General features: G+C 56.9%; 7 protein-coding genes across 7 annotated transcripts; 6 read left to right on the plus strand and 1 right to left on the minus strand.

Moving 5' to 3' along the window:
- Positions 1–65: 65 nt before the first annotated feature.
- On the minus strand, positions 66–4000 carry KVR01_003854 (uncharacterized protein). Its single transcript, XM_044788931.1, has 5 exons — positions 3907–4000; positions 3198–3823; positions 2757–3121; positions 783–2690; positions 66–719 (listed from the first exon to the last, which is right to left on the minus strand). Exons 3-5 carry the CDS (start codon positions 3057–3059, stop codon positions 369–371), a joined length of 2562 nt encoding a protein of 853 aa, XP_044648869.1. The 5' UTR covers positions 3060–3121; positions 3198–3823; positions 3907–4000; the 3' UTR covers positions 66–368.
- A 1372-nt stretch (positions 4001–5372) lies between these two features.
- Positions 5373–8624, plus strand: KVR01_003439 (uncharacterized protein). Its single transcript, XM_044782049.1, has 2 exons — positions 5373–6527; positions 6632–8624. The coding sequence occupies exon 2, from the start codon at positions 6998–7000 to the stop codon at positions 8492–8494; it is 1497 nt and encodes a 498-aa protein (XP_044648454.1). The 5' UTR covers positions 5373–6527; positions 6632–6997; the 3' UTR covers positions 8495–8624.
- A 227-nt stretch (positions 8625–8851) lies between these two features.
- KVR01_002812 (uncharacterized protein) lies at positions 8852–13361 on the plus strand. Its single transcript, XM_044792627.1, has one exon. The coding sequence runs from the start codon at positions 9385–9387 to the stop codon at positions 12841–12843; it is 3459 nt and encodes a 1152-aa protein (XP_044647827.1). The 5' UTR covers positions 8852–9384; the 3' UTR covers positions 12844–13361.
- Positions 13362–13547: 186 nt separating this feature from the next.
- KVR01_002320 (uncharacterized protein) lies at positions 13548–14898 on the plus strand (the record flags this gene model as incomplete). Its single annotated transcript, XM_044795057.1, has 6 exons — positions 13548–13588; positions 13663–13765; positions 13828–13910; positions 13986–14604; positions 14666–14797; positions 14863–14898. The coding sequence occupies 6 exons, from the start codon at positions 13548–13550 to the stop codon at positions 14896–14898; spliced, it is 1014 nt and encodes a 337-aa protein (XP_044647335.1).
- Positions 14899–15657: 759 nt separating this feature from the next.
- Positions 15658–16148, plus strand: KVR01_002725 (uncharacterized protein; the record flags this gene model as incomplete). The annotated part of the gene is made up of 3 exons (XM_044790399.1): positions 15658–15759; positions 15844–15894; positions 15966–16148. 3 exons carry the CDS (start codon positions 15658–15660, stop codon positions 16146–16148), a joined length of 336 nt encoding a protein of 111 aa, XP_044647740.1.
- A 330-nt stretch (positions 16149–16478) lies between these two features.
- On the plus strand, positions 16479–19402 carry KVR01_003599 (uncharacterized protein). The gene is made up of 2 exons (XM_044790369.1): positions 16479–17373; positions 17443–19402. The coding sequence occupies exons 1-2, from the start codon at positions 16624–16626 to the stop codon at positions 18745–18747; spliced, it is 2055 nt and encodes a 684-aa protein (XP_044648614.1). The 5' UTR covers positions 16479–16623; the 3' UTR covers positions 18748–19402.
- A 1021-nt stretch (positions 19403–20423) lies between these two features.
- On the plus strand, positions 20424–21773 carry KVR01_003739 (uncharacterized protein; the record flags this gene model as incomplete). Its single annotated transcript, XM_044792587.1, has 2 exons — positions 20424–21522; positions 21587–21773. The coding sequence occupies 2 exons, from the start codon at positions 20424–20426 to the stop codon at positions 21709–21711; spliced, it is 1224 nt and encodes a 407-aa protein (XP_044648754.1). The 3' UTR covers positions 21712–21773.
- Between the last annotated feature and the right edge of the window lie 879 nt (positions 21774–22652).

Raw genomic sequence — 22652 nt, forward strand, 5'->3', positions numbered from 1 at the left:
AGATAAGTCTATTGCATATAATACTCACGAAACTTTGGGGGTGCATTGAAGGCACAGGTGACTTTCAAGGTGTGAACGTCAGAATATTGATATTAAAGGATGAAGTGGTATCATAACCCCATTGCTCCTGCGGTCTAACGAATCCAGGATAGCCACATCGGTTGGGGTAGAAACCGGGTATATCGCGAATCGAAACAAGGAGCCACGCGCCAGTCAAGATACGTAGCGCCTTTCTTTTTTTGAGTCGTTCATCTTCCGTCGTTCCAACTCCGTCCTGCCACCGTCCGGCACACCAGTTCCACCTCTTGCACAGCCCATCTTTCTCGAAGACAGAAATTAGGCCCGACACTAACGCCAGACAGGCATAATTAGTAGATAACTTTCTCCTCCCACACTGGGGGCCTGGCACCATCCTGATCCCACACAAGCTTGTTCTTGTCATCCAGCTCACAGCCCTCGTCTGTGATCGGGATCACCTTGCCCGTGTGCGCAACCTCCTGCGCTGAAACACCAGCCTGGTCACGAGGGATCCAGAGAAGCGGTGGCTGTGATGTGACAACATTCGGCAGGTACGCCTCGGCCTCCAGCTTCTCCGTCACCTTGAAGTCAACTTCGCGGTCGGGCAGGTATGAACGCAGTGTGAAGTAGTCGGCATAGACCCAGGGCTTGAGGAACTTGATGATGAAGTTGCCCTTCTTTGCCTGACCGCCCGGAGATTCCTGGTGCTGGTCAGCGAAGGAGTACATTTCAGCCAATGCATTTTGCGTCATGAAGCTACTCACTGTTGCATATCCCGTTCCGTTGGCCACGGCTTTCTCATCGCTGATCGTCGCCTCCAAGCCTGCGCGGCGTTGTTCTTCCTCGGCCATCAAACTCTGCGGGAGGTTGTACAAAAGCGGGTCCAGAGCATTGTTGAGGCTGAGATTGAAGAGAACAGTGAAGATAAGGAAGGCAACCATAAGTACCAAGGGCCCGACGGCCACCGAGGCACCGAAAAGACCGATCAGGCAGAGCTCACTCAAGTAGATGCCGGTGAATAGCTGCTTCAATGCTCGCGGGTAAATGAGGCCGCGAGTGTCGATCTGAGTGTCCGTGACGAACAGAACATTGTATCGCCAAGCGAAGTAGAACAAGGACATCCCGATGGTCGCCCATCCTAGCATAAGAGGCGCGATTGCTGCGTATGTGATCGCAATCACTGTGATGTTAGTGTATACGGGCAGGGTGCTTCCCCATGAAATTGCGCTCAGATTCGCCCACTTGTTGTAGAGGGCGCGAGGGGTGCCGGCAAGATATTTGTAGAGAAGGTTGAAGATGATGAAGCCAACAACTTGGGAAATGACGCCCGAGGCGATAGTGAGGCCTTGGACAATGAAGTAGGAGATGTAGAAGTTGGATGCCTTGGGGAGACTATTCGCCAGAATTGACGTGACTGCCGCCGGGTTGTTCTGGATCTGGTCTACCACTGCCGACGCAGATGAGGTGAGTGTAGTTATCAAAAAGACCTGGATGACCTGGAATGCGAAGTACGAATTTTGCGTGAAAAGCTCGATCCGAGAGTAGGAGGGTTCTCCCGACAGCTTCGCACAAAGCCTCATGATGACGGGGACCAGTGACATCAGGATCGCGAGTGCGACTGAAGGGAGAAGGCCACTGACCACACCCATAATGATGTCCGGGATCTTTTTGAGCCACGCCAACCAAGCCTGGTCCTCGAGGTATTGGATGTTGCTGATGGCACCGACGACGCCCACGGGAATAGCCCAGAAGATAATCAGTGCGGTGATGAAGGCAATGACAGCATACCGCCGGACAATTTTCTGCCACCAAGAAATGGACAAGGAGCTCCATACAACATCCTTCGGGGTGATACCGATGTAGGACGGGGCCATGGTGAGGCCTGTGTGGTGTGCCAGGACTTGATAGGCCGTCTCAGCTTCGGCCTGGCTCTTGAACTCGATGAATACGGCAGGAATCTTCTTGTTGCCGCCAGAAAGATACCTGGCCTGCGCAGCTTCTGTCTCGGGGACGAGCCTAGCAAGTTCTGAGCGGCACCAGTCAATGCTGTCCACCTTCTTGCCGATTAAACCCAAAGGGCCGGTGCGATGCGTGGGCCGCTTCTTTTGTGGGACCCATCTGCTCGCAACGCTCCCAGACTCGGCATCCAGGGGAGGGTGGTGGTTCTCCGCGGGTGCTCCCTTGGAGGTCTTGATCCGCTCCTTGTTGGCGAGCTTGATGAGCTTGACCTCGGCCTTCTCCAGCTTGTAAGCCACCTTGTCCCGTTCTTCGACCAGCTTTTCGACTTCTTTGATATCGTGGTTGATCCAGATGTGCTTGACCGAGTTGCCGAAGATTTTGCGCAAAGCCCTCTCCTCCAAATATTTGTCAGGAACCGAGGTGAACAAGACTGTTCTCGAGGACACCCTGTTGGAGTAGAAAGGGCTGATGAGGAAAGCCTGGCGCAGGTTGATGTAGTAGACACATTCCCGGAAGATCAGGTACATGACGAAACCGTAATAGACCCAGGCGACAAAAGCGTGCGCGTAGTAGCGGTTGCCCTGGGCGATCGGGTCGATGTTGGCGTAGGAGAGGATGTCGAGCTGCGCCTGGCCACCGCCCCCGGTGATATTGACGGGGAAGAGGACAGGCCAGGTAATGCACACCCCCACGAAACAGATAATAACCGTCATCTGCCAGCGGCGTCAGTACAAAGCGCGGGCCCGGTGCTGTGCACTGGATGCGGTTGGGGCACGTACGCGGATAAATCGCAGATACAGGTAGGAGTCCAGGGACTGAGTCTGGAGAGCCAGACTGTCGGGTATCTTCCAGAAGCGGCCGATCCAATTCAGGTAGCCGCCTGGCAAGGCTGGCGTGCGCTCATTCTCGCGCAGGCTGCCGATATAAGAGCGAGGGGCATAAAAGCGCCTTTGGCTCCGGCGGAGAATGATGAAGATGAGAAAATAGACGCCAGCGGTGATTGCGACAGGTACCAAGGTGGAGACCATGCCAGAGAGAGACACCGGCCTCGTCTCCTTGAGAGCCTCGCCCTGGTTGCTCATGGTGGCAAGGCTGGTGACCTTATCGACAGCGTCGCCAATGTCCCTCACAGAGAGGCCGCGTTCTGCCATGGTGTTAGTCTTGAGATTGAAGCTCGTGATGGTGTGTTTGAACTGGCAAGAAGATGCATGCGTGATTACCTCGGCGGGGGGGGGCTGAAGAGCCTTGAATGCAGCAGGGCACAGAAGCTTTCTAGAGAGTCAAGGGCGGGCAGACAAGACGCCGCAGCAGACACGCGAGAGTGTGACAGGTTGGGTTGATGAGTGAGGCCGGGTGAGGGCCGGGTGAGGGCCGCGGAGAGAGGGCCGTTTTTTGTATCGGCCGTGTGTCAGAAGCCAGTCTTGTATTAGGAGTGATGACGGGAGGCCGTCGGATGAGCCAGGTGCAGGTGAAAAGGTCAAACGGAGGAGCTCGGGGCGGCCGCGCGAGGGTTTTTGACAGGCCTCAGCCCCAGGACAAGCTGCTAGCAAGCTATCACGATGTAGCAGGGCTTGGGAACCAGGCTCGAGAGATTCTGAGCAGTGGTGGCATGTGGGCGGGGCCGGGTGGGTGAAGGGGAGGGACAAGTCTCGTCCGAAGGGGACCGGAGCGGGAGGCCTTTGCAGCGAGTCCATGTCGCAATAAAAAGAATGGCACCTGGGCATGGGCTCTGGAATTCGAGTGGTTGGCCAATTGAAACTGGGACTGGCTATGACGACGTCGCGTCGTGCTCCGGGGCCTAGCAGAATGAGGCCAAGTCGTGGTTCCAGGTGCGCTGTGTTGATCCCTGCCGAGCTGGGTCAGAGAGAGAAACAGCCGTGTTTTGTTATCTATGCATGGCCCAGAGGTAGGTAGTACGGCGGTACGTACCTGGGTACGGCCAGCGCAAGGAAACAAGGGTAGCAAAAGCAGGGCAGAGGTCCAGAGGGCCTGGCAACCACGCAGCCGCCCGCATGTGCCTTCCCAGATTGATGGGCGACAACTTGAAGTTGATGAAATCGATCAGGATCTCGGCTCTGGGGCCCCTGGGCGGCACCTGGCGACCGTGCGACCGTGCGACCTTTGGTGGGTCTCCCTGCCAACTCCCAGGGTCTTCCTCGTCAGGCTTGCCTGGTCAAGTCCCCTTGGCTCGGCCGAGGGGCCAAGTACCTCTGGCCAAACACATGACACCATCGTGCAGGTTGCTGCACTTCACCGTCACCCAACTCACTGGTCAAGATGGGCCTGCGCTGGGCCAGGAATCACACGTGTGTTGCTGTGTAGTAGCAAGTATGTTCCTGTCGCTGCCAGTTGCCAGTTGCCAGTTGCCAGTTGCCCTCCAGGCTGTGCCAAGTCCTACATCGTGTTGCCCCTGCCAGACACCTGTCATTTTCGTCCTGATACTCGGTACTCGGTAAAGACCCAGGTATCTACGGTGTGCCTCTGTGGCACCTCTGTCGACGGCAGGATGGCAGGACTCATGAGAACAATATCACACAAGGGACAGTTGCGGGGCCCAACGTCCCGCTGCGAATACCACCGTCCCGACCGGAACGAGTCAATGACAGACAGGACGACACCATGACAGGATGACAGGCCCAACTTAGCAGCCGCTGCCGCTTCCGGTTGGGTGGGCATTTACACATCTCACCGCGGCCGAGAGCCCACCACACCACAAGAGACAGCCCCAGTGGACGCCAACGCCGTCAATGATGTATGCGGCGCACTGCATCCAAGCGCAAAACATTGAGCTCTGGTCACTACGGCTTCGTGGCTGGGAGGCGGCCTGGAATGGCAGTCTGGTCACTCCAGTCCACCCTCTTCCGAAACTTTGGTCCCGTCACGCAGCATTCTTGTAACATGAACCAATACCGCACTTGTGTTCTGGCTGCGGAATCAGGCACTGCAAATGGGCAGCCCGGCACCCGGCAGCCAGGCCCATCTCGCCGGCCACGAAACTCGTCAGCCCGCAGGCCGCTGGCGCTCTGGGCCTTGTTGGAAGAATTCTTCAGCTGCCGGACAACGCCGTCGGTCGGTCGCCGGTGGCTACAAGGCAGCTCAGCCACGACGGTCCAGGCCCCACCGAAAACTACCACCCTCTTGCTTTGGCTTCAGATGGAGCCTGGAACCAACTATTGGCAGTCCACCCCCTCCAATCTCAACCCGCTTGCCCGCATTCGACAGATGATTGCGAACTTGCTTCGTAGCAATCACAGGCTTTTTTGCAGACGGCTGCACCCGCGAGGCCTCGCAATGTTTGGTTTCAGCCGCTTCGCTGCATCTCATCAAGCCACATCCCCAAAGTCCATTCCTGAGGCGCCCCGTGGGATTGGCTATGAGCTGAATACAACAAGAAGCTGTGGGTAATTCCACCAGGCCCACATAAGAATCCCTGGGACACGTTCTGAACATCTCACCTTGTCCGTCTTCGGCTCATGCAGAGCCCTATAGCCTCCTCTAGTCCGTTCACATGGGACAGTGCAGTTCTTGCGCGATCGTCCGATCGCATCCTGCATGTTACCACACCCACATCCCACAAGCTTTTTGTGTATATGCTCATAGGCGGCGTGGGTCAGGGCTAACGTTCGGGAGAGGACCCTCCCTATGACAGGGATCTAGCATAGTTGGTCACGGATTTCATGCCCTTTCCCACCGCCCGAAGACAGTCAGGCCCATACTTCGTACAAATATATCAGTCAACATGCAAAATTCGCGCGGCGAAAGCCGACATTCCCCTCTTTCTTCTTCCAAACTTAAATTGCACAACTACTAGTACACGTACCAGATCAAGCTTCCAGATAACGTGCACCACCTCCCCGGGCAAGCAGATGTGGATGCACGGACTGGTTGGCTGGAAGTTTATTTTACGGCCAGCTACACTGGCCCACGAAATGGAGCATGGAATGGTTTCTGCAGGGAGATAGACTGACCCTGCCTGACTATGTGCATGCAATTCTTCGGCTCACGAGACCGCGAGAACTTTGTGCCTCATAGGCTTGTATCAACCTCGCAAACCGCGAACTATGCAGGGTGTAGTGGTGCCTCACCTCGCTTCAGATGGCGGTAACGACGCTTGTCTGGGTGATCTCGAAAGGTGTGCCTACGCGCGGAAATTGACACGGAGAATTGGGGTATCAGCACAACACGTATCCAATGTGTCACTCGAAGGCATCCCTATCAGTGGTCTTCCTTTGAGCATCTATCAAAATGTGCAATCTAGTCATTCACGAGCCTTGCACGTGGGAGATCGCATCTGACCACTCGTATTACACCATTCGGACCCACCATCGAAGTCATCGTGGACCCATCAATACTCAACTCAGCATGAACATGTGGACCGCCGTGATCCTCGGGGCAATGTAGGTACACCAACGACAGACAAGGCTGTGGGCACTGTGACGCATTATTGCCATTTGTAAACACCCGCACATCGCGGTTGAAAACGACCGCCAACCAGCCACAAGTTGTGTTTCTCAGCCAGCGTGCTCATGAAAACCACTACATCATCCCCTGTGAGTCCGGACGTGGATGCTCTGAGGACTATTCGACCTACCGCATGGCCCCTCGCCGGAGATGTGCTTGTAATAAGACACTGATCGAGTACCGTCGGTTCCAGCAGATTCTCAGGTCCGGGTCCGGTCGATAGAAAGAACGCAATTGTCCTGAAGGCAGAGTCGGGCGTTCATGCCTTTGTCAAGGAAGTACAGGCGGTACCCGTTCCGGAGGTGGAATGGGTAAGCTGACAATGAAAACGGAGGGCCTGGCAACCAACCGTGTGAGGGATTCCGAGACAAAAGAGAGTAGACCTCAGTTGCGGCCCTGCTTTTCTTTTCGAGGTGCACTGAGCATCTGATCTGTGATCTGTGAGGCCCTCGCTGGTCTCTCTGTCTGTCAGTCTCTAAGAAAGCCCCTGCAACTGCGGACATATTCCCTTCTTCAGATTCTTCACAACAAAGTCTGTTCGCCCAAGAGCACCCTCACCATGGCGGACGACAACCCACCCGCTCAGCAGGACCCACTCGCCGACCAGCCAGGCCATTACCCTGCCAATGATTATGCAATTGCATATGAGTCAGAATGGTCCCGGATTCACGGCGACGATCCGACCCTCGGGCACCTGAGTTGCAACTACTTGGGCACAAAGGGTTGCCCGCCGACCCTCCTAGCGCTGAAGCAGCACGCACAATCCCTCGCCATCCTCATCGCTCGCCTGAGCCCCAGTGTGAGGACCGGCGTAGTGGATGGGAATCCTATATTTGACAACAGGCAGGTTGACGGGGGCCAGATCCGGCACAACGTCGACGGGCGCCTGGAGCTGAACGACGCTTTCGACTGGCTTGCAGACCTGAGCACGCCGTACGTCAACGACGACGCCAACCACCACAAGCCGCTCAACATCTTGTGCAACGAGGTCAAGTCTCAACACGAGGTGACCGGCCCCGAATTCCAGTGCCCGCTCACCCAGGTCGACCCGAGGGAGATCAAGGAGGACAGAGGCCACCCGTACAAGGAGAACGTCTCCCTGATGCCGTACGCCAGCCACCACCTGCTGGCCATGCACGCAAACGCGTGCCTGGAGCAGCTGGACCACGAGTTCAGCGACCAAGGTGGGATCCTCAGCCTCATCCCCGAGGAGGGCAGGGGGGCCAACTCGGCGGAGCTCACGGCGGCGCAGAACTCGCTGCTGGGCCAGCTGCTGCTGTACGTGCAGAGCCTGGCGCTGCGCAACCACGAGATGGACATGACCAACGCGAAGCTGACGGACGCGCTGGCGGGCGAGGCGGTGGTGCCGCTGCAGCACCTGTCGGTGCTCGGGCCGGACGGGCGTTCCGGGAGGGAGATTGCGTTCCCGCAGGACCGGTGGGTGCTGGTCAACGCGGGCGACGACGTGTTTGGGCACCTGCACGACACGTTGGACCGCGAGGAGGCGGCGCTGGCGGTGCGGGAGCACGAGTGGGCGCAGGACAAGGGGCTGGGCGGGGACAGCTGCTGGCAGCCGGACCGGGATCGCGACCGGCTCGCACGCGGGGTGGTGGCGGTGGACATGAAGTCACGGTTCTACCGGCTCCACGGGCAGGGCCGCAGCACCATCTTTGTGCTGCCGGCCTTCGCATCGCAGCCCGGCACCGAGTGGAGCGAGAGGATGGACCGGTACAGCAGGCCCACGGTGGTCGGCACGGTGGCACCCAGGACGGTGCAGCGGGCGAGCGAGTACCAGAAGAGGTGGACGCAACAGAACAATGCCGCGCAGCGTGCGCAGGCCGCAGCCGCCCAGCTCCAGGACCAGAGCGCCAGAGACCAGGCTACCATCGACTATCTGAGGGCCGAGGCGGTGAGGCAGGACGCGCTGCTGAGGGCCGCCCAAGCTGCCAACCAGGCTCAGGCTCAAGCTGCCGACCCTGCCCAAGCTGCCAACCAGGCCCAAGGTGTGCGCATCCAGGCAGACAACAACGGCGACGACGACGTGATGGATGGGTAACTTGGCCCGGAGTGTCTTTGTTTTTTCCTTTTTCGCTTTTCGCGTAGAGGCAGTGTGCTTGTGTGAGGGTGTGAGTTGGTCTTCTGGGGGATACTTGTGTACACTTATACTAGATATCATCATCGAGTTGAGCACGACTTTGATACGGCCGTCTCTCTGATCCGTCAGCATGTGAAATGGAAGGGGTCGCGCGTTGGATTGGCCAATGAACGCGTGGGCCCTCGCCGTCGCCGTGCCAACGCCGCGCCTAGCACCGTATCAACACGGTGGGCGTGCTACAAGGTACCTAAGTACCTGGTTGTTGAAATGCGGGATGCACTTCTCCAGCCACCGATTACGCCAACTACAACCACCATTGGCCGGTGGGTCGGGCCCAGCCCGCTCTCCCGCAACCCGGTCCCTCCCCATCATGTGCCATCAAACCTGTTGACTTCCGACGATGACAATGGGCCGGCCAGATGAAATTGGAAACTTACCAGCCCCTCGGACCTCGACCCCTCCCCTCCTTGTGTGTCTTGCAAGACCAGTCGTAAAACCAGCAATATCTCCCACCCAACCCCAGTCCACCCGATCCATGCCCTGCCCGGTTCGTTCGTGTCTTCCTGTTGCTTCTCATTGCTAGCCCCCCTCCCGTGAGAGTTGTCCCCAATGCCGGCTCATCGTTATTTCTGAACACCACTGCTGAGTTGGGCCGAGCCGGTTGGGCCTTGCCCTGTCATCCTGTCCTGTCCTGCTGTGCTGCTTGATATTGGGAGGCTGGGTGGCCCCATATCCACACTGCGGGTCTGCCTCTCACAGAGACGGACAATGAATTGATTTGATCAACACGAGATCTGCACGCTGCGAGTGGCACTCCCCCCGGCGACCACAAAGCACGCACCACATACACCATGCCGGGTCCTCAAGCCGGCCCCGTGTCTGCTTGCACGGCGTCGTCACTTGCTACCCGAGCCCAACAGCGTGAATGCGGTCCGCCGCGGCCGCATTCCACCCCCAGGACCTTCATGCTCACGGTTGGCCTGTTGCTGGTCATGATGCACGCCGCCCGGGTCTCCGCCTCAGAGACAACCCTCCTCCCGTACATTCCAACTAATATCCTCGTCCCCGGGTCCACATCCGGGGTCGCATACGGCCGGGAGACTGGCAACGCCAACAGCACGGCTTATATCTTCACCCCCAACGCTGACGGGTCAGTCGACCTCCTCGCTGTGGACATATCATCCTCCCTTGCTGCTTCATCCGTCAGCGGCAGCGCCGAGACCTTGACACCAGGACTGCCCTTTCTCTCATCGAGCACCAACACCACCACGTTCACGCCCACCCTCACATCAGACGGGTCCATCCTTGCCTACGCTGGCGATTGCAGTTCGGCCACTGGATCGTCGGTATGGGTCTACAATGCTACCACATCCCACCAGGCTTCGTGGGTGGAGCACTCCATCATCAACAACGGCGCTGCCGCCGGGCCTTACTTCCTCGGAGGTGGTTTCTCCTTCTCACAAACGATATCGCCCAGCCTGTCACAGCCTCTGGTATATGTATATGGCGGCCAATGCCCCAATGAGACCCTCGGCGACCAATGGACATCAGCTGCCACCTACTCTAACTCCATGGTCCGCCTGACGGCCTCCCCCAGCCCCTCTTCTGCGCCAGCCTACACCGCGAGCCAGCTGTCCCTCAAGTCCCAGCCCATCGCCGAAGCAGGCTTCAGCCTGACCTCCCTCCCGCCGGCGACGTCAAACATCTCCGGCATCGTCACGCAGAGCATCAACAGCGTAGTCCTGGGCGGCCACACCCAGACCGCCTTCGTGAACATGTCGACCGCTGCGGTGTGGAGCCTGCCGGAGGAGACCTGGAGCTTCGTCGCCATCTCCGGGCCGTCGAGCTCCTCCTCAGGCGAGACTGCGGAGCTCGCCAAGAACGACGGGGCTGTCACCGAGGTGCAGCCTCGGTCGGGCCATACTGCCGTGCTCAACGAGGCCGGGTCCGCTCTCGTCGTTCTTGGCGGGTGGGTGGGGGACACGAGCCAGGCCGCGCAGCCGCAACTGGCTGTCCTGCAGATGAGCGGTAGTGAGTTTGGGGAGTGGACGTGGTCTGTGCCTAATGAACAGCCACTGGCTGACGGGCAAGGTATTTATGGCCACGGCGCTGCCTTGTTGCCTGGTAATGTGATGATGGTATCTGGTGGTTATGCCATCTCATCCGGCTCATCGGGCTCAGGGCTGGGCAAGCGGGACTCCATCGGGGTGGCGGGTGGACAACTTCAGATGTTCTTAAACATGACAAGCCTTACCTGGAGCGATTCGTACACGAACCCGATCTCTGCGTCGGCGCCCTCAGCAGGCGGGACCGCACCGCCGACCTCGCCGTACAAATTGGGTCTCGGTTTGGGACTGGGACTCGGTGTTCCCGTCCTGCTACTCGTGTTGGCTGTGTGCTTCTTCTGTTGGAGACGAAGGCAGCGCCTTCGCCACCAGGCGCGAGATGAGCACATCCGGAATCTGACCACCGGCACGGCCTTCATCACCTCTGATGAGATGCTCGAACGTGAGAATGTGTATCCTTGGGGCCCGCGAACTGCAGCTCGGTGGTACACGGGCGGGCATGACCCATATCTGCGTGACCAAGGGAATGCATTTGGGTACGAGAACTTGCGGGCCCCTGAAGGGCCACGGTCAGCTTCCGATGACCCGATTGCCGTCGAGTCCCTGGGGGCCTACAGGAGAGACATCAGGCGCAGGCCAGTACCGAGGGTTGCAAGAGGTCTTTATCAGCCCACTGGCGTTACCGGAGATGATGTTATGAGCCCAGGTGGCATCCACCCAATCTTGGAGGATGAGGAAGACGAGATAGCTGCGGCCGATGCCATCGCCCCGGATCGGGATGAGGAGAACGATGACGACCCTTTCACCACACCCGTCCCTTCCACACCAACAAAGGCGGGTCCCAGCTTGGCCAGTCCTATTGTACTTGTGGCGCCCGGCAACAGGACGGCGGGCTCAGGGCCAGCCAGCCCGACGGAGAGCACACCCCGGCCACGGCCTCAGCACCCCGAAGTGCAGGATTGGATCAGCGACATTGACGCATCTGACGCCCTGATCACAGCCCGTATTCAGCCTCACAGCACCACGTTCCGCAACTCGGGCAAGATTTCTCCAACCAGACGGCCGTCGGTACGCCTGTCGGAGGATGAGACTGCAGGCGGTGCTCGGACAGACAGCAACTTGTCCGAATCAAACCGCAGCACCTTCAGCTTCATAGTGAACCGGTCCGACTCCCTGCGTGTGGCAGGTGCCGGCGCTGGATCTGGGGCGCTGGCTGTCAGCAAATCTCGGGGCGAGCAGGAGAGGACGGGCACCTCGCACTCCGACAAGAGCGGCAGTAGCAACAGCAACACCACTCAAGAAAGCTTCACGACGGCCAAGTCAATCACGGCCCTCCAGTCCGAGGGGCCTGGACTACTTCTGGGCCGGCCGCGGCCGATCTCAGACATTGAAGACCTCGGCCACATGTCAGATGACGACCCCCTCGCCCCGGGGAGCCCAAGCAAGAGCAAGCCGCCGCGTAGGAGCTGGTTTGGGAGCCTCAAGCGGGTGTTCAGTGCAGGCGCTGGCAGCGGGAGTTCGAATGGAAGTTCGAGTCGGACAGGTAGCCCGACCCACGGGCGGAGCAGCGACTACGACGTGCTAGGCTTGGGAAACCTCGGGCTGGGTGGCGTTGGGCTGCTACAAAAGCGGAGGCAGGGAAGGTCAGCATGGGACGAGGCTGGAGCGTCTGCGAGCGGGGGTGGCCAGCGCACTGGCGAGAGCTGGGAGGAAGACGACTGGGACATCGAGAAAGCGGTGGAGCAGAGGCTGGTGCAGGTGATGTTCAGCGTCCCGAAGGACAGGTTGCGTGTCGTTAACGCCGACAACGCGGATCTTGTGTCCTTGGAGGAGTCGGTGATCCTGGTAGATCCGGCAAAGGATGACCCTATGACACCGGAGACTGCCGCAGCTGGCAGGGATGAGGAAAAGGTGACAACACAGGATGACGGTCATGAGGAAGCCGCAGAAGATGTCTCGAGCGTGGCCAGCCAGACCGAGGAGACCAGCAGGGCAAGGCGCGAGAAGATCCAGCAGGGAAAGCAGCCAGAACGACCGCCTTTATCACTCAAAGTACCTCAACCACCAGGGAGCGAAACCTCAGAGGACTCCAGGCGGAGAAGCATATCTCCAGTCTTGAGGACGGCGGAGACAGTGCGCATCGAGAGGCCCCGGACGCGTGTGCTTGACATGGTGGAGAGCTTCGAAAGCAGAAGTAAAAGCTCAAGTCCTGAGAGGAGGTCTACCCCTGATAAGAGGTATTAAGGCATGTACGATGGGGGTCCAGGATGCGACGTGGCTGTTCCATTTCCTGTTGAGTTATCATTATGGAGCGAAGGTATATATTTGTATTCAAGAGCCGCAACAAAGGTGACGAGGAAGAGGCAGGATTAGCCCTCAGGGGCGAGGCAAGGATACTGGAGGGAGGGCTGGTTTCGCAGCAACAAATAGCGAAGGAGTTGGAGTCTAGGCAAGCATTTCAGACAGGAACGGTCGTTTAGGTTGGAGCACGGCATCACACCGGCTTCGAGGGCCATGGATTTTGATTCGAACTGACGAGGACGAAGGCATCGTGCTGAAACATAACCCATTAAACGCACATTGACAAGCGATTTGTCTGACCAAGTCGACAGCAACGCCTAACAGTGATGTATCTACTCCAATCTTTGAGTTGATATACTAAGTGTGACCACACAGATGGCGTGGTTTGCTGGCGTGACGGTTGCCTTGCGGCAGCCCGTCTCGATGGAAAACGCCAGCTTACCTTGGAACCTCACCCCGCCCAAAGTCAACCCGAACCCCCTGCGCCTGGGGCTTCTCCCTAGCAACATTGACTTGCGGTTAGGTTCCGTTTCTACCTGCAACCGACCTCCCTGATCGCGAATCGACGCAGCCGTTCATTCATTGCTTGGAAGAAGCTCACGCGCATAAACCTAGACATTCTCATCGATCCACAGCTCTCAGCCACCATGGATAACTTCAAGAACCTCAACTTGGGGCAGACCTTCAGGTAAGCCAGCATCCTGGGCCTCGCGCTGCCCTTGCGGTAGGAGCTCTGACAGCTGACGACGACCTCCTCGACAGCGGGTTTGGGAGTACCGTTGGCTCCTTGGGGTCGCAGTTCACCCCATTTGCCTCCCGTACCTTCCAGTCGACCAAGGAGATGCTGGGTCAGACAGAAGATAAGGTTGGTGGAGCTGACAGCATTACCGTCCTTGATTCACATGCTGACGATCACCCACGTGGTAGACCCAGCTCCCGCCCGACTACATCGACCTCGAGAAGCGTGTCGACGCCCTGAAGCAGGTCCACCAGAAGATGCTGGCTGTGACGTGAGTGCAGTAGATCTCGGGCTCTGGGCCTGCAGCCACCTGCTCGGTGTCGTGCTGACAACCATCCCTTATCAGCAACCAGTACTCGAAGGAGGCCTACGACTACCCCGCCAACATCAGCGAGACCTTCAACGATCTTGGCCGCACCGTCAGCGAAAAGGTCTCCCTCCTATCTTCGGCCTCGTCACCCGCCGAGGCCCAGGCCGCCCTGACCGCCCCCCCTTCCGCGAAGCCTCAGCCCAAGACGTTTGCCCACGCCATTGCCCGCGCCTCCCTGGCTAGCAGCCAGCTCTTGCATCAGCAGCACACTGGGACTGGCGATGACCCACTTGCAGCCGCCCTCGAGAAGTTTGCCCTGGCCGAGGAGCGAGTCGGCGAGGCCAGACTTGCCCAGGATGCCCAGATCCAAAGCCGGTTCCTGGCGGGATGGAACACCACCCTGAACACCAACATCATGTTCGCGACGCGGGCGCGCAAGGGCGTCGAGAAGTCGCGTCTGACTCTGGATGCAGCCAAGGCCAAGGCCAAGGGAAACACATGGAAGATCCCCGTGCCGGCCGTCGCTGCCGCCCAAAGTCCCAGGGCTGACTCCCACGAGGAAGCCGAGATCAGCCCCGAGGCTCAGGAGGAGATCGAGAAGGCCGAGGACGAGTTTGTTACACAGACCGAGGAGGCTGTCGGTGTGATGAAGAACGTAAGTCGCATTGGAGCGCGCAACACGTATAGTCGGTCCGCATGGCTGATCATGATCGCAGGTCCTCGACACACCTGAGCCGCTCCGCAACCTTGCTGAGCTCATTGCCGCACAGATGGAGTACCACAAGAAGGCGTACGAGATCCTCAGCGAGCTTGCACCCACCATCGAAGGATTGCAGGTCGAGCAGGAGGCAAGTCGCGCCTCGGGTTATACGCTTCCCTGAAGCAGCTACTAACTTGCGCTGGACGTGATTAGGCTAGCTACCGCAAGAGCCGTGAAAGCACATCCTAGAGATATTCAATGGGCTATTCTATGTGCGATGCTAGGCCTGCAAAGGGCTGTGTGCGCCGGGGCAGACTGTGCGGCGCCCAAGTGGAGTCGCTTCGCGTTGACGAGGCTGTGTGTTCATGTAGAGAGTTTCTGAAATTGGCAGATATGGGGCAGGGCACCTGGGTGCGATCGGTGATTTCTCCGTGGTGGAAGGCTTTTCTCAAGGGACTTGTCTGGTAGATGGGCAGGGCTATTTCTGAGCAAGGTCTCAGTGTTTCCTCCATTCAGAGGGGTTCCTCGGGGTTTCAGGCCCCTTGCGCTCTTCAATTATTCTCCCCTGTGTTGTTCGCGACCCAGTTGGTAGCATTTCTGCTGGAATACGACCTTTTGTTCCTGAGCCTCGCCGGGGGGAGGTTTAAGGGAAGCTTCTCTGCTGCATAGGTACTAAGTACCTAGGCAAGCTAGGTACCTAGGTACGCATGTGAGACTCAGGCTCGGTGGCCCGTGCGTTGATCTTAGCTGGAGCTCGAGTGACGCTGCTACCTGGACTGGCTGCAACTGCTGCAACCGCTGCAACCGATCTCTACTATCATAATAAATCGCATCTTCGCAACCTTTTCGCCCTTCTCGATGTGGTAGCAACCAAATTCCCCTTACTAAACCATAATACCACCAATATGGTCAGCTGCCCCTGCTTCGTCTTCTCGGATGCGCGTTTGCTGACTTGCAAGTCTTTCGCAGCTACCCCTCGGCCTTCTTAACGCCGCCCAGGGCCACCCTATGCTCGTCGAGCTGAAGAACGGCGAGACCCTCAACGGCCACCTTGTCAACTGCGACACGTGGATGAACCTGACGCTGAAGGAGGTGGTCCAAACAAGCCCTGTAGGTCCCTTGCTGCAGCGCCAAACCCCATCTCGTACCAGATTGGTTGGGTGGAAAGGCTGACCCAGGGACTCCTGGCTCCAGGAAGGCGACAGATTCACAAGATTACCGGAAGCATACGTGAAGGGAAACAACGTACGTACTGACATGCGTTTGCGCTCCTCAATGAGCCGACAAGCAACTAACAATAGCCAACCCCGGCGCAGATCAAATACCTACGCGTACCCGACGAGATCATCGACATTGTGAAGGAGCAACAAGCAAACCACCAGGGTGGATTCCGGGGCGGACGGGGCGGCCAGAACCGCGGCGACCACGGCGGAAGGGGCGGAGATCGGGGCGGCCGTGGGAGAGGCCAGGGTCGCGGGCGCGGAAGGGGAAGAGGATAGAGGCAGCACCATGGTGTGAGACGTTCAAGAATGACACACACACAATGATACCCACTCCCACCGGAGACATTCCTCGCACGCTTTTGAGCGATGAGGCCCGGTCAATGTTATTACAGGGCACCTGCGCGACCGGTGCAGGCGGTCGAGGTAGAGACAGCGCCGGTTACTCAACCAGAGGGCAGTGCAGTCCAGCCCAAGCAAACACCGGCACGGCCAGGGAAGCGGCGAGTGCGCTCGGGAGACGAGTTTGAATGTGCAACTGCAGTACCCAAGCACTCCACAAGGCAATATAGTGAATCGATTACCGCGCGGTCTCGGGCATGAGAATGATGATCTCCTGGACATTCAGACTTGGCACGTGATAGTCTTCAGAAGCTCTTATCAGCGATAGCTACCCCCAGTTTGGAGCTTCGTCCTTCGCATCGCAGCGCATACAGAATTTTGGCACATCTCCCGCACCCGTCGCGACAAGGCAATGTCTTGCGCGCGCATCACTATTGATGGGCTATGGCGCTGCCTCTGTCCCTCCATTGATGCCACTGTGACCAAGTACATTACCACCGCACACCGCCGTCCTCGCCCACTCCAAGTCGCCTCCTCGCCGCGATGCCTTCACACCACCGGTCGCCTTCATGAGAGCGGCGCGAAGTCCAAGGAGGACCCTTTTGCCTTGCTTTCCGATGCAGTCGACGAAAAGAAGACCCACAAGCGCCAGATTGCTCCTGACTGGCTTGCGCAGGAGGCCCCGAAGGAGCAGTCTCTGGAAAGAGCAAGTACGAGTCCAACAGACGAGAGCCAGCTCCATACGGACAATACATCCGAGGGCAACGATGCAACACTCGAAAGCAAGCCTGCGGTGCATCTCACCAATCCTGGGATCTTCAAACATGCCTCGGACGGTCAGGGCGGTCCGGACGACATGGTCCAGCGGCTGTTCTCGGGCAAGCGGCTCGCCGAAGACCTCCCGCGCGCGACTACCGAGCAGATTTACCAAACCCTGCGAAGGTTGAGAACCTTGGGGCAGCCAAAGTACAGGCGGACCACGGCAGCGCTTGTCAGACATCTGCTTGCGTCTGGGGAGGCGCCGGACACCTTCCTTTACGAGACTTTCCTCATGGCACATGCCGCCACAGATGGGTCTGCCGACGTCGTGAATGGGCTTCTTCGGGAGATGAAGCACAGGAAGTTGCCCTGGTCGTCTACGGCATACCACGCCGCCCTGCAGGTATGGACCCCCCCCCCCCAAACCCGAGGCAGCTCGTCTGACCTGCTAAACCGGTACCTCGTGTTCTAGGCCTTGGCGATACACCCTGATTACCTTCTCCGCAACACTATTATCAAGGAGATGAAAGAAAGATGGTTAGAGATAAGCCCCGAGGGCCACCAGCACATTGCCATTGGGCTACTTCGGGACGAGCAGTACGAGCTCGCCCTGGAGAAGCTCCATGAAATGTATGAGAAGGGCCTCAAGGTCGAGGGCTGGGTATTCGACATCTTCATTTATGTTTTCGGAAAGATGGAGTTCCTCGATGACGCCCTACGGATAGTTCGCCACAGGCTCGACAGAGGCCATGAGGTTCCGGTCAACATCTGGTACTTTTTGCTGGAAGTGTGCAGCAAAGGTCAGAACATTTCGGCAACGAGATACATATGGAACCGTGCTGTCCAGTCAGGTATCGTGAACCCCTCAGATGGCGTGGCACTGAGCGTTCTCAATATGGCTGCGGTCTACGGAGACACGGATCTTTGTACGCCGGTTATAGAGTATCTGGCATCACGGGGCACGAGGCTGAACCGTCACCACTACGAAGCCTTGGTTGACGCGTATGCCGCCCAGGAGAATGTCGAGAAAGCACTTGAGGTATACTGCATCATGCAGGCTGCTGGCGTTGAAGTCACCAACACGAGCACTGGCTCTCTCGCGTTCGCCTTGACCCGCAATTCCACTCTCATCGATCAGGCTATCCACGCCTTGTCCCGGCTTCGTGAGAAACACAGCGTGCCCATCACCGTCTTCAATTGTGTGCTCAATGAGATTGTCAAGGCCGACGCGGAACAGCCTGATGACTCGTTCGCCAAGGCTCTTGGTCTCTACCGACGTATTCGAGAGTTCGTTCCCGATGGGCCGAACTTGGATACTTTCAGAAACCTGCTGTGGAAGTGCACTAGGCCGGAGCTCGTGCAGTTCTTTTCAGGCGAGATGTACCACTTCAATATCAAGCCAAACTTGGTCATCACGAAGCACATGTACAGAATCAATGTCGAATTCAACGGGCCGAGCCACAGGGCCAAAGACTACTTCTTCAAAGTTGCTCCATACTTCAACGCCGGGAAGGACCTCTCAAAGGGGCAGCGAAAGACGGAAGTCATGGACCTGTCCGTCAAGCTTATCAAGAGGCTTGTCGGCGAACGGGACCCGGAGGCCTGGCGTATATTGGACATCTGCAAGGAAAACGGCCTAGAAGAGGAAACGATCAATGCTTTGCGTGCGGAGGTCGAGGCTGGGACCATCACAGGAGCCAGGGCTTCCTCCCGGGATGGATTGGCTGATCAAGATTCAGGCTCTAGCCAAAGGGTCGACGCACAACCGTTTGTTTGAGTTGAAAGTCGAGAAAGCATCGCATACGTTCGAGACTACCATAGAGAGCGGCCGGGACATGCTGCTGCGGGAGCAAGGACACCGGCGCAGCAGAAGGCTATCTTGCAACTTTGTAGACTCCGCATACGGCGAACTTGCTGCAAGGACGGGGCTGGGCTCTTGCTCGGTCGGCGCCTTGTTGCTGTGCGTCATGGGGCCTGGCCGAGAAGCCGTTCGAGTCCACTAATACAAGCAGAGTCCACTGTGAGGAGATATGTCTAAGTTCAATCGAACAGCAAAGTGCAGGAAGGTTTTTTCCTCAGATGTTCTCCTTTCCCGGCAAATTGACTCCTCATAGCGACAGGGCAATCAGGTCGGTCTAGTGTACAAACCATGTAGTCTTGGTAACTACGGAGTACAGGCGACGGCAACATCGGGACGCAAGCCGACGAGATTTGCGGGGAGTCCGCGGCGCTTCGAACCCGAATATGAGTTAACCCCCGCACCATGCTGTAAAGAGATCATCGTTTGCGTGACATTGGCGGAAGAAATCAGTACGACCTTGTTAGTCTCGCCTGGAATTATGAAAAGGTCCGAAGGCAACAAAGAGGGTTCAGTAGTAGGAAACCACATTATCGTGTCCCACCGGCGCGCACGTGCGGTGCAAGGGCAATAATGGTCACGTAAATACGCGTGTATATAGGATGCAGATGCCGCCACAATGACCCGGCTTCAATAGCTCCAGGCACACAGGCTGGTACGGGTCCGTTGATTTCAACAGCAAGACTTCAATGTATACTAGCATGAGATTCTTGGGCCTCGCCTGGCTGTCCGGCCTCGCCCTGGCGAGCCAAGGCCAGTCTCAGGAGGCGGTTTCGTCGAACAAAACCTTCCACAACCCGATTCTGCCGGGATGGAACTCGGACCCCAGTTGTACGTTCGTTAGCCAGTGGGACAGTTTCTTTTGCACTGTGTCTTCGTTCCTGGCGTTCCCTGGTGTCCCGGTCTATGCTAGCAGAGACTTGGTCAATTGGAAACTCGCAAGCAACGCCCTGACTCGACCCGAGCAACTGCCGGAGCTGTCTAGAAACTCGGGGCAAAATGAAGGCATAGTAAGCATCACTCTTCACCGTTTACAGATCGCCGTCTTCCATGTTTTGGAATGTTTTAGAATACAACAACACTTTAGGACCCGTAGCAGGACTAACTTCACCACTAGTGGGCGTCAACCATCCGGTATCATGAAGGGACCTTCTACCTGATCACATCTTACGTATCCTGGTACGCAGGGTGGGGACCCATAATCTTGTAAGTGCCACTCTTCACCTGTCACTGATCCCCGTCGTTCAAGTTTTGGAATGATTTGGAATACAGGACTAACGCGACCGGTAGGCTGTTCACCACGACAGACCCATATGACGATGCTTCCTGGACTGGACCTCTACGCGTTGTAAGCAGCTTCTAAGTACAGTGTTTACCCCCTTCAAGAACAGACATACCCTATCATTAGTCTATATAACAACCTCAAGGGCTATAGTCTTCATGACATTCTAGGCTACCGTGCGGCCTAAGTTACTGTTTGCTGTATTGACATGAAGCCAATACTTTATTTCTTTGATGGCTGACTCCAAACGTTGTAGCAAAATCCTGGAAATGACATTGACCCGGATATCTTCTGGGACAATGGGAAGGTCTGGATGTCCGTGGCAGCGGGAATATACGTCAGCGAGATCGATCTTGCGACCGGAGCCGCGACCGAGCCCTCCAGGATCTGGAACGGAACGGGTGATCGCAACCCAGAAGGACCTCACTTCTACCACAAAGACGACTACTACTACTTGCTGATCGGCGAGGGCGGGACAGAGACCAACCACTCAGTCACAATTGCTCGATCCGAGGTGTTTGAGGGCCCCTTTGTGGGAGCACCACATAATCCCATTCTCACGGCCAAAGACACCAACAATTACTTTCAAACTGTTGGACACGCAGACCTGTTCCAAGATGCCTCTGGTAACTGGTGGGGCGTTGCGCTGGCCACTAGATCCGGTCCAGAATGGGAGATTTATCCAATGGGCCGCGAGATGGTGTTGTTCGCGGTCGACTGGAAAGAAGGCGATTGGCCGGTCCTGGACCCCGTGTTCGGTACCATGGCTGGGCCTCTGCCGCCGACGAACAAACATGTTCCTGGGGACGGGCACTGGATAAATGATCCAGATGTCGTCGACTTTGCTCCAGGCTCGGACCTGCCCAGGCATTTCTTCTTCTGGCGTCCACCCAAGACCTCACTATTTGCGGTGTCGCCAAAAGGCCATCCCGGCACACTCCAGATATCCCCGTCGCCCGTGAACCTTTCGGGCACACCGGACTTCAATCCAGCTGAGGATGGCCTTGGATTCATTGCCCGCAAGCAAAGTGCGACTCTGTTCAATTACACCGTCGACCTTTCGTTCAAGCCCCGTGTCGAAGACGAGGAGGCAGGCATCTCTGTGTTCCTGACGCAGTTCCAGCACATTGACCTAGGCGTGGTCAACCTACCACGCGGCAACGGCACCAAGTCGACTCCCTTCTTCAGGTTCCGGGTTGAGGCGTCTGGGAAGCCCAACATCACGGTTCCCGAGACAGTGATCGTGCCAGTTCCGGATTCATGGCGATCAGGCAAGATTCGTTTGTCGGTCTCTGCTGTCAGCGACTCGTTGTATGTGTTTGGCGCGGCGCCGGCCTCACGCCCGGGAGAGTACCGGGAAATTGGGTCCGCCAGTGCTTTGATCCTCTCTGGAGGCACTGGGCCATTCTCAGGTGAGCGAGCTACTTGCAAATCTATATCCGTTTTGGGCCGAGATGCACTAACAAATCTATGCAGGTTCTATTGTCGGCGCGTACGCTACTAATAACGGTGGCAGGGGCAAGACACCGGCGTACTTCAGCAAATGGAGGTACACTCCTGTTGCTCAGAAGATCGATGACGACAGTTTCATTCCGATTTAGTCTCAGAATCTGGTAGCCACTACACAGCTTAGAGAGGTAAATACAATTAATTACTGGTTCAAGTTCTTGTGTAGCCGACCTTTGGTTCATGAATATACAAGTATCTGCATCGTTTGAGGCCCTGCACGGTTTCGAATCGGAGTTAATGGTAGATATGCCCCGCCGAAATGGCTACCTAGGTAGAATAGTAACATTATGTCCTCGTGAATTCTGTGCTGGCCTCGGGAGGCGTATCTGGCAACATTTTCACACGTTTCCACGCCGTGACTGCAAGCAAAATCAGCGTTAGCTTGAGCTTTCCAAGCCTGTGAGGAACAAACAGTGGGCGTTATGGATTTAGCTTCCATAGAATTCCATGCTAGCACTCGAGTGCGCTGTGACTCGACGCGATGAGAACTTATTCAATGTAGTGAAGCGCGCCCTTGTATCCTTGGCCCCAATTGCTACTCAAATCAGCTCGACGATAGTCCGAGCAAGGGACCTTTAGCAATGACCATCATCTCCGGCCCAATTACTCACATTGATCCAGTGCAAGGATGTTACCTAAAGATGTCGGATATTCGCACCCGCAAAAATGGAGCGTACACCCAAGACTAAGGAATAAATTCCTACAGGACAACCTCCTATAGGATAACCTCTTATAGGATAGAACAAGCTTATAGGATAACTAGTTTAGTGCTAACCTGAGTACCTTCATCTCTAAGTTACCTATATATGTACCTAGGTAGTATGGGTGTACCCTCCGTTTTTATGGGTGCGAATATCCGGTCTCTACCTAAAAATGTAGGTAATGCGAGACGGGTACCACTTAAGTAAATTAAATATTTAGACCCAAAGCTAGCAGACCTTTTACGGGCCTCTACAGGCCGATCACAAAGTTGAAAGCCCGTGCGATTTCCAATTTCCATTATGACGCATCGGGGAAGCCAGCCAACCTTGGG

The sequence above is a fragment of the Diaporthe batatas genome (genome assembly GCF_019321695.1).
Source record: "Diaporthe batatas strain CRI 302-4 chromosome Unknown Contig00003, whole genome shotgun sequence".
Lineage (NCBI taxonomy): Eukaryota > Fungi > Ascomycota > Sordariomycetes > Diaporthales > Diaporthaceae > Diaporthe > Diaporthe batatas.

What these genes read in the sequence shown, in the direction of transcription:
- KVR01_003854 (XM_044788931.1), bottom strand. Translation starts at nt 3,059, where the DNA reads ATGAGCAACCAGGGCGAGGCTCTCAAGGAGACGAGGCCGGTGTCTCTC. An exon ending in TGTATCTGCGATTTATCCGC is followed by an intron (nt 2,691 to 2,756) that starts GTACGTGCCCCA and finishes CGCCGCTGGCAG; the next exon opens with ATGACGGTTATTATCTGTTT. An exon ending in ACGGAACGGGATATGCAACA is followed by an intron (nt 720 to 782) that starts GTGAGTAGCTTC and finishes GACCAGCACCAG; the next exon opens with GAATCTCCGGGCGGTCAGGC.
- KVR01_002812 (XM_044792627.1), top strand. Translation starts at nt 9,385, where the DNA reads ATGCCGGGTCCTCAAGCCGGCCCCGTGTCTGCTTGCACGGCGTCGTCA.
- KVR01_003439 (XM_044782049.1), top strand. Translation starts at nt 6,998, where the DNA reads ATGGCGGACGACAACCCACCCGCTCAGCAGGACCCACTCGCCGACCAG.
- KVR01_003599 (XM_044790369.1), top strand. Translation starts at nt 16,624, where the DNA reads ATGTCTTGCGCGCGCATCACTATTGATGGGCTATGGCGCTGCCTCTGT. An exon ending in CATACCACGCCGCCCTGCAG is followed by an intron (nt 17,374 to 17,442) that starts GTATGGACCCCC and finishes CTCGTGTTCTAG; the next exon opens with GCCTTGGCGATACACCCTGA.